Below are 10,655 nucleotides of genomic sequence, written 5' to 3'. Positions count from 1 at the left end.
ACATGAACCAGAATCCAGATGATTATCAACAGAGAAGGGAAAGGAAAGAAAGCTATTGTTATTGAGTTTATTTATTTACCTTTATTTTCTTGTTTAAAAAAAAACATGGTGTTAAATGTAATTTACTGTTTTATGTGAAGAATTAAATAAATTAAAGTTACTAATGATATATCTTTTATAAGTCCTCATTTAATTCTCACAAATCATTTTTCTTTAAAGTATAACCATATCTTTTATTTTTATCAAAATCAAAACAAAGCTGGTTCATAATTTGATTGAAAATTTTATACATTTTTTCATTAGATGACTCTAGATAGCAAGTGGAAAATAGTTTTAAAATAATGCATGCAAGCTTCTTTGCCATAACGTTAGTTCAGAGGAGTGCTGAGATTTTGCAGTTTATTGGGATAAAATTGACTTCTTAATTATTTTTTCGTTTATCGGAATGTAATTGACTTTTTAAATTATTTTGTCGTTTACGATTTTGTTGAGATTGATTTTTTTCTATTAAATTATGTAACACTTAATTTTTTTTTTGTTTTCACCTGTTTTCTTAAAAAAAATTCAAAAATCTTAGTTGTTTTTGGGAGTGTTATTTAAATCAAATATCTCTTTACTAATTCTAAACGTTATACATCCTTGTTTAAAATAATGTAACAAAGTATTTATTGATGTTTTCAAAATAGGAACTGAGCGAATTCTAAAAATAGGAAGATGATTGACACATCATGTAGGGAGTATGTTATTCTTTCAGGTGGTAGCAAAAATGGTAAGTGTATTTATGTGAGAGTCAATAATATGTTAGTTATATTTTGATAATTAACATTAACATTTAATCTTCATAGGACAAAAATACAGATAAAGCGTCATCACACATTGACTTTTTCTACAAGACACATAGTTGAAAATGAACATGAGAGGACTCTATTCTTGTGGTGGATCCCATGTACATGAGAAGATTGTAAGCATACTTCATATTTCATTTACTTATTGATGTTATAATTAATTAATCAACTTTTTATTTTTTAGGATGTGATGCGTCAAACAATGAAGAGAAATCCCTATATGTCCGAATATGAGCTGACCAATAAACGTTTTTGGACGACAAGGGCACGGTATGGTCATTGAGATGAGATTTGGGGTGAGGCGTACCCAATTTAGAGGAGATATGCGGGGTGGAATCCAATCGCAGCGAAGGGAGCAAGTGCTCGAGCAATTACGCAATGAACAAGTTGAGTCTTCGAGATTACGCAGTGATATATTTTTGTTATAATTTGTGTATGATTTCTGAAATTGTTTTGGTTTAAATAGGTAATAATCGGTTATACAACCATTTTATTTTTAAAAACTCATTATCACTGAGAGCAATAGACGTCCGCTCTCTGTAATTATTTAAGAGTATCACTAAGAGATAAAAAAGGCTCTTGATAATTATTTAAGCTTATCGCCGAGAGCATTGACTCTGCTCTTGGTAAAATAATTGAATTATCACCGAGAGCACTAATCACTCTCGGTGATAATATTATCTCCGAGGACTGCAAATGCTCTTGGTGATACTATTTTTCCTTCACCGATAGTCAAATTACCAAGAGCAAATAGGCTTTGTCGCCTTCGGTGAAACTATCACCGAGAACAAATAGGCTTTCACATGGAGTTATTTCTCTCGTTAAAAGCCATTTTTTTATTAGTAATATCTAAACACTTAATTATTCATTTTAGCAATAGAAACACTAAGGGATGGAGCATTTGTTTTATTGTTGAGCACAACTTCGATTAAGTGATGTTGAGTGCATTTCAACATTATCTACAAAATTGAAATCTTCTCAGGTGAAGTATAATACAATTTTTTCAAAAAATAAATACTCCAAATATGACGTATTAAAGTAATTTTAAAAAATAGTCATACCAAGAAAAAATCGCTTATTAAAATTTGTCATTGTCGCCGATCAGACAACTCCGGAAGATGATCGTTCTTGGAACGAAGATTTTATTGTTGACCTAAATAAGATTGATTTATTTTATTAAATTATGTAACTTATTTTATTGTTTTTCTACTTATTTTCTTAATTCTTTTTAAACGTTTTTCTTATGTTGCTATGTGAATAAAATATCTCCTTCCTTGTTAATATCTCCTACGTCTTCAGAAGATTTTCGTTCCGAGTAATGAGAAAATTTAATTGTATATTTGAATATGATTGATTTATTATTCTATTCAATTATGTAACTTCTTTTTTTTGTTTTTCTACTTATTTTTTTTAATTCTTTTTAAATGTTATTGTTGGTACGTGAATCAAATATCTCATTTCTTGTTAATTTTACAAATTTTGCTTAACTTGGTTATATTAAGTTTTTTTTTTAAATTTCGTTTGGTCATTTATAGTGGTTTTCATGAAAATATATCGTTTGAAATATGACAATTTAATATATATATTCACTATTATAAACTTATTTGTATCTTTTTGTTACATGTTTTTTCAAGCCTAACGAACCGGCCAATTCAGACATATGTAACACTTAATTTTTGAACAATTTAAATTATTTTTCATTAAGGCATCAACCATATATTAACTTAACTATCAAATACTTTAGTATTCCTATGATGGTGTATTTTTTTATTTTATTTTAAAATGTTCAATTTAATAAAATTAAAATCGTTTAAACAAATTAACAAAAACATAAAATGAAAAAAAAGTAAAAGAAAAAAATTAAAAATTACAAAATATAATCAAAATTAATTGGCTTGAAGTCAAGAAGAGCACGAAAAACATGAGAAAAATCTTTAACGGTCTACTTTAATTGTTAAATATTCTCCCATTTTTTTAAACCTGATATTGTGTATATAATGACAAATATACATCACATCTATCATACTTTAATTAAAATATTTTAATTAAAGTTGTTTAACTTATCAAATAAAAAAAATGAATATTAAATGCATGAATATCATTTTGTAAGCAAAATAATACAAATATAATTTAAAAAGTATTAAAACATGATAACTTTATATGTTAAGTAGTACTCACAAGTAACCATAGTTGTAAATTCAAGATATGTATTTTGAACAAACAACCTCGAACTTATGTTGAAAGTAAGCATGCAAAATTTTTGTGTGAACATTAAAAACCATAACCAAATTAAATATCTTTTAACAATTTATAGCGCTAAACAAATTTCAATAAATAATATTTAGTCGACCCAAACAACATTTTAATCATATAAAATTTATAAACGATAAGGAAAATATCATATACAAAAGATCAGGTCTATATTATTTTTGTTTAGTTTTTCAAATAAAAGAAAATGTATATCTGATAAATATTATGACATACTTTCAGTTATAAAAAGTAACATATTAAGAATAAATGAATTCCAAATATAAAAGTAATAACTGAAAAAGAGGGAAAAACAATTACACTCAAATAAAATTTATTACTATAAAAGACTAAAATACCCCTTTCAAAATTAAAAATACTCAGATGTCTACAAATCTATAATTTAACCGTTCATTCTTACTTAGAGACTAACTAAATATGTTTCTTCATTAAAATCATAATAAAGTTATTCAAAATACATGTCATTAAAAATTTAAATTACTAATTTTTTTAAAAATGGTGTATTTATATTAAAATTGTTAAATTTAAATTAAATGATAAAACATTAATAAAAAAATATGAAAATAAGAAAATAATGCAAACATGTTATCTAATTAACATATTATCGAATTAATAGATTTTTAATAAGACAATTATATATATATATATAATTTATTAATGACTTAAAATTTATAGAATCAAATTAGCAATATATATTTTTTTTTAAATCGGGTATGAGTTAAGACTCAAACACTTCATAATCATGAACACATCTTACTTAAAAAGTTTTAAATATTAATTATATTTGTCACTTCTAATATTTTAAACACAACTCTTCTAATTTGAACTATTCTAATTTATTTTTAATATTGATCAAATTTAAAATGTTAAGACCGAAACTAATCAAACATTATTTAACCAAACTAAAATATTAAAATTACCTCTTTTTAAATATATTATTATTATTATTTCATTTTATAAAAACAACTAATCATGAGTTAAAATAGATTTTTTTTCTTAGGGATTATCAAAAAGAACAAAAACAAGAACATTGACAAGTGGTTTTATGTTTATTAATAAATTCCTGAAAAGAGAAGAGGTTTGAGTATTGTTTACTCAAAAGGGCTTTTTTCCGTTTATGGTCTTCCTTGCTTCCAAAAAAACACTATAAATATGAACTCCCATGCTCACTATGATCTCCCAACCCTTCTTCTTTCTTTCTCTTCATCTGTTCTGAAAATGGATTGTCTTCTCAACAATGGCGGTCTCATTTCTGAACCTGGTTTTCGTTTTCACCCAACCGATGAAGAACTCGTTCTTCATTACCTCTACAGAAAGGTCATGTCTTTCCCATTACCCCCTTACTTTATACCCGAAATCAACGTCTGCCAATTCGATCCCTGGCTTCTACCAGGTATATGCATTTCTCTAATTAACTTGTTCTGTTGTTTCAATCTGCAATCTCCGGCAATTAATTTATTTTCCGGCAGGTGATCCCGAGAAGAAGAGGTATTTCTTCAGCAAACATGAACCCAACTACTCAAATTCAAACAGGTCAAACATGGCCGCCGGTAACGGCTTCTGGAAAGCAACCGGAGTCGAAGAGCAAATCGATGTCTTTTCTAATCAATTTCGGATTGTGGGTATGAAGAAAACTCATGTCTTTTACGTTGGGAAATCTCCCAACGGTTCCAAGACTGAGTGGTTCATGGACGAATATCGCCTAGCTGATTTCCCATTGGAGAATTGGGTTTTGTGCAAAATCTTTGTGAAGAAGAATTACAGGAAGAAGATAGCGGTGGAGGCAGCGCCGGCGCCGGCGCCGGAACTTGATTCGAATGGAACTGTGCCGGAAAATACCTACTAAACATGAGCCCGACGATCATCAACAGAGAAGGGAAAGGAAAGAAAGCTATTGTTATTGAGTTTATTTATTTACCTTTATTTTCTTGTTTGAAAAAAAACATGGTGTTAAATGTAATGTTACTCTTTTATGTGAAGAAATAATGAAGTTGAAGTTACTAAGGATAAAATCTTGTAAAAGTATTATTATTTAAGTCTCACAAATCATTCTTGTTTAATGGTGAACAATATCTTTTATTTTCATCAAAATCAAAATAAGGTTGGTTCATAATTTGATTGAAAATTTTATTTATTTTTTCATTAGAAGACTCTAAATAACTAGTAGAAAATAATTTCAAAATAATGCATGTAAACTCCTACTCCCTTGGAAGATACTGTTAGTTCCGAGGACTGCGGATATTTTGTCGTGTTTATCGGGATGAAATTGACTTCTTAATTATTTTGTCGTTTATCGGGATGAAATTGACCTCTTAATTATTTTGTCGTGTACGGTTATTTTGAGATTGTTTTTTTTTTATTAAATTATGTAACACTTAATTATATATTTTGTTGTTTTTTCACAAGTTTTTTTACTTTTTTACTTTCTTTCTAAAGATCTTAGTTGTTTTTGGAAGTTGTTATTTAAATCAAATATCTCTCTATTAATTTTATAAAATATGTTGAACTTATTGTAAATTAGTAATAATTGTGATGTTTTAGTTCTATTTTGTTTGTTTGAGGGATTTGGTTACCCTCTCATGTAGTTTTTATGTATGTATTTGTAAAACGAGCTTAATTAGATATATATGAAATAATAAAAGTTCATTTAAAGATACATATTATTAAAAATGGGTTGTTTTACGTCTATTATTAAACTCTATTAAAATATTATTTTATTTTAATATTTATTAATTAAATAATCATTTTTTCTTTCTCTTTTTTTATTAATTAATTAATTAATTTATCTCTTTTACCATTTTTATTTATTTATTCTTTTTTTTTATTAATTAATTAATCTATTTATCTCCTTTACTACTTTTTTTGTTTGAATATTTTATTTTTATTTTTTTCTACTATTTTGCTTCTTTTTATATCAATATAATATTATAATGTATAAAATAATTCAACATTTATTATAATATCTAATTCTATTAAAAATTTAAATTCTAAAATCAAAGATTATTTAATCATAACTCTTCGGTAAGGATTGCAATGTTAGTTATTATTGTGAGATAATTGAGATTTGTTAGCACAAAATTGTTAAATTGCTATTTGATAGTATATGAAAATTTAGATTTGGCAACATGTTTGTATTTAAGATTTTTTTAGATGTATTTGAGAAATTATTTTTTTGGAGGTTTTGTGAAGGGTTTGTTTTATTGTAATAGGACTTCTACTTTTGTGAAAAAGATTTAATAATTTTTTTTAAATTTTTTTTATATGATAATGTTTTGAGAAGGGTTTGTTTAATTGTAATAGGTCTTCTAATTTTGTAAACAAGATTTAATAACTTGTTTGTGATTTTATTTTTGTTTTCTTATTATAAACAAAAAATGAAATTAATATCATTAAAATTTATAATTTTTAATAGAATTAAATATTATAGTAAATATTGAACTATTTTATTCATTACAATATTATGTTTATATAAAAAAGAGAAAATAATTGAAAAAGTTAAAAATAAAAAACATATACTCAAATAAAAAAATAGTAAAAGGAGATAAATAAATTAATTAACAAAAAAAAATAAACAAAAAAGAAATAATAAAAAATATAAATTAATAAAAAAGGAGGAGAGAGAAAAATGAATATTAAAAAAATTAAGAAAGTTTACTAACATAGACTAAATGAATCATTTGTTTACTAATATAGGCTAAAAGAATGTTGATTTTGTTTACTAATATAGACTAAATAAACATTTTAAATAGTACGTAAGCTAAATGAATTTTTATTAGTTCATACTTAAATCTAGTTGCATAGTTTGTTTTCTTAAATATATTTAACTAAATATTAATAATATTTTATTCATAATTTTGTTTGAAATTAATCTTTACACATTTTTTTTTAAATTACTCTCTTACATTTTTTTTTTGTTTAAACTAGTTAGACTATTTTAAATAATACAAAATAAAAGTAATTAACCTTAAGTAAGAACGTTCTTATTTTCGGGTCGAAATTTGAATTATTTTGATAACTAATTTAAAATCATCCATCTTTAAGATTTCAATTAAGTTATGTTTATTAGATTTTGATTAGAATTTATTTTGACTTATATCATATTTTATTAAAATACTCATTTAATTCTCACAAATCATTCTTGTTTACCGTTTAACCATATCTTTTATTTTAATCAAAATCAATATTGAAAATTTATTTATTTTTTCATTAAAAGACTCTTAATAACAAGTGAAAAAACGTAAAAATAATACATGTAAACCTACTACTTCAAAATATATTGTTAATTCAAGGCGAAGATATTGTCACCGGGATGAGATTGACTTCTTAATTGTTTTTGTTGTTTATGGGAATATTGAGATTGGTTTTTCCTATTAAATTATGTAACACTGGGATTATTTTGTCGTTTTTCACTAGATATATATTTTTTTCTAGATCTTAGATGTTTTTTAGAGTGTACTTATGTTATGTTGTTATCTAAATCAAATATCTCTTTACTAATTTATAAAATTTCCTTAACTAAATAAATTGGATATAATTGTGAAGTTTTAGTTCTGTTTTTTGGGTTGATTTTGTACTGATTTGTTTACCACTCTTTTGTGGTTTGAGATTATCACTTTTGTTCTCCACTTAGAAACTATTTTAGGTATAAAGTTCATATATATTTAAATAAATTTAAAATAATTTTCTATACATGATTTTGTTTGAAATTATATTTTTTATAATTATTTTTGTTAGAAATTATTATTTTTCTATTTATTTTTGTTTAAAATAGTTAGGCTGTATTGAAGAACTTAACTCTAACTTTAAACAATTCTTATTCTATCGTCGAAATTTGAACCATTTTGATAGCTAATTTAAAATAATCGATCACATAAGATTTCAACTAAGTTGTATTTATTAGATTTAGATTAGAGTTTGTTTTTACTAATAATCTTATTTTTCCTCAAATCAAATTAATTCATTCTAAAAAAGAATAAGAGGATATCCAACTTTTAGTTTAAATCATGTCAAGCTAATGGATTCAAACATATTAACAATTTAATTTGTATTAAATATCATATTTATTAAAGTCATGTCTTAAAAGTACACATTTAATCTCACAAATCATTCTTGTTTAAAGGTTGACCATAATTTTTATTTTCAACAAAATCAAAACAAGGCTGGTTCATAATTTGATTAAAATATTTATTTTTACAAATAACAAATAACAAGTAGAAAAAGAATTTTAAAATAATGCATTGAAACTCCTACGTCTTTAGAAGACATTCTTAGTCCCGAAGAGTACATAATTTTTTGTCGTTTATTAGGATAAAATTGACTTCTTAATTATTTTTTCGTTTACGGAAATATTGAGATTGATTTTTTCTATTAAATTATGTAACACTTAAATTATTTTGTCGTTTTTGAAAATATTCTTAATTTTATTTTTCTAAGATCATAGTTGTTTTTTGGGGTGTATTTATGTTGTTATCTAATCAAATATCTCTCTACTAATTGCAAAATTGGTTGAACTTATGAGTATATTTTTAATAATTGTGATGTTTAATTTCTATTTTTTTATGTATAATGTTATTTATTTAAATATTTTTCTATATGATATTGATCTTTATATATTTACTTTTCATTTAAAATTATTCTTTATATATTTATTTTTGTTTAAAATAATTAAACTATTTTAAATAATACAATATGATGAACTTAACTTAATGTATGAACAATTCTTATATATGGTCAAAATTTGAATCATCTTGATAATTAATTTAAAGTTATTAATCACCTTAAGTTCCAATTAGGTTGTGTTTATTAGATTTGGATTAGAGTTTATTTGAGTTAATAAACCTATTCCGTCTTCAAACTAAATTACATTCATTCATATTAAAGAGCTAGTCACCCTCTTTGGTGTAAGTAATGTCTAGCCGATTAATTCAAAAATATTATTGGTTTTGTATTACGATAATATTTTAAAAGTACTCGTTAATTCTCACAAATCATTATTGTTTAAATGTTAACCATGTATTTTATTTTCATCAAAATCAAAATAAGACTTGTTCATAATTTGTTTGAATGATAACCAAATATTACTTCATTATCGAAATCCAAAATAGAGTTATTTGAAAGGTTATTAAAAATTTAATTTTTCTTCGAATATATGCTACGAATAATATAAGTTGAATTTATCGATAATATTCTAGTCTTTTTGATTATCATTGTCTTATATAGTATGTTTTTAATAAACTTATAATATTTCACGTATTTAAAATTCAAGGGATGGAGATTTGAGAATAAACATCTAAGAGGAAAGCATTGAGATTTGTATAGACAATTTCAAGAATGCTACATAGATCAATTTTTTTTGGGATAAACGACTTAGCGTCATTTCATTAAAAATTTCCAAAAACGGGAAAAAATTCACGAGTTTAAGAGATCATTCTAGATAGGCCTAGAATGATTTTGAAGTCGTAACATTCTGAATAAAAGCTAAAAACGTAAATGAATTATCTAATTACAATGCTTTCAATTCTAGTGAGTTCAAAAAATAGTAAATTCCAGTTCTTCTCCGTGCTTAGAATTCTTCTCCACGTTCCCGCGAGGGCGCTGTAATCTGATATAATATCTTTCCATAACTCTTCAACGCACTTACGGGTTTTGCTATATACCATTGCATTCTATTCTTGCCAAATGTTATACACCACTGCTCTAAAGCCGCACTTGAACACGCTTGTTGTAAATCTATTTCCCTTGGCTTTGAGTAGTACCGATTCTTTGATTTCATTCCATTCACTCGGAAAACTGATCAGCTTCAGACTTTTATAGAATTTGTCCCAAAGCTCCGAAGCAATACAGTAGCACCCGAATAGGTGATCTATGGTTTCTTCATTTCCTCTGCATAGAAGACAGCTCGCGTCCGGGATGCTCATATACTTGCTGATACGATCACGAGTGCTGAGTCTTTCCCAGAAGGTAGGCCATATGATGAACTGGTGTCGAGGGATAATCTTCGTTGACCATACAAGAGGAGCCCATTCTACTTTCAGCGCTTTTTCCCAGGTTACCTCCCATATTTTCTTCGATACCAGCCTCCCATTGTCATCATCTTTCCATTCCTGAATATCCGGTATGTCGTGTAGTTGTATGTTACTTATATGATTAAGTATCCTCTGTCCTTCTGGATTTCTTCTCAGGAGTGAGTCTCAATTCCCGTCTTTAATGTCTCTGATTTTCGCTTCTGCGCAGTCCATTCTGATACATGTATTTTGAAACTCCTCTTTGTAGATTATAGACTGGTTTTCGAACCAAGGGTCGTTCCAGAATAGAGTGTCTTTCCCGTCCTCTAGCCGAATGTCATAAAGATTTGCAATATCACTTATTAGTTTACGAATTTTTTTTAAAAACCGGCTCATACCTTTATGAAATTTGCAAGTCCATATCAACTTATAGAGTAGGGATTTCTTCTTTTATAAAGAATCTAATAATTATGTTTTCTTATTAGGTCAATTATTTTTTTGGAGAACGCTGAATTCCATTTCACTTTCGAAGTGCGAC

The 10,655-nt window shown here is 25.8% G+C and overlaps 1 protein-coding gene across 1 annotated transcript; it reads left to right on the top strand.

Annotated features, from left to right (window-relative positions):
• The first annotated feature begins 4,265 nt into the window (after window positions 1-4,265).
• On the top strand, window positions 4,266-4,959 carry LOC124935505 (NAC domain-containing protein 83-like). The gene is made up of 2 exons (XM_047475937.1): window positions 4,266-4,506; window positions 4,583-4,959. The coding sequence occupies exons 1-2, from the start codon at window positions 4,266-4,268 to the stop codon at window positions 4,957-4,959; spliced, it is 618 nt and encodes a 205-aa protein (XP_047331893.1).
• The last annotated feature ends 5,696 nt before the right edge of the window (window positions 4,960-10,655 follow it).

The sequence above is a fragment of the Impatiens glandulifera genome, chromosome 4, assembly GCF_907164915.1.
Source record: "Impatiens glandulifera chromosome 4, dImpGla2.1, whole genome shotgun sequence".
NCBI lineage: Eukaryota > Viridiplantae > Streptophyta > Magnoliopsida > Ericales > Balsaminaceae > Impatiens > Impatiens glandulifera.
The sequence above is the reverse complement of the archived record's forward strand: the minus strand, read 5'-3'. Positions and strand labels throughout refer to the sequence as shown.

Bases quoted from the DNA above. Each gene is read 5' to 3' on its own strand.
- LOC124935505 (XM_047475937.1), top strand. From the start codon at position 4,266: ATGAACTCCCATGCTCACTATGATCTCCCAACCCTTCTTCTTTCTTTC. The intron at 4,507-4,582 runs GTATATGCATTT...ATTTTCCGGCAG, and splicing joins CGATCCCTGGCTTCTACCAG to GTGATCCCGAGAAGAAGAGG.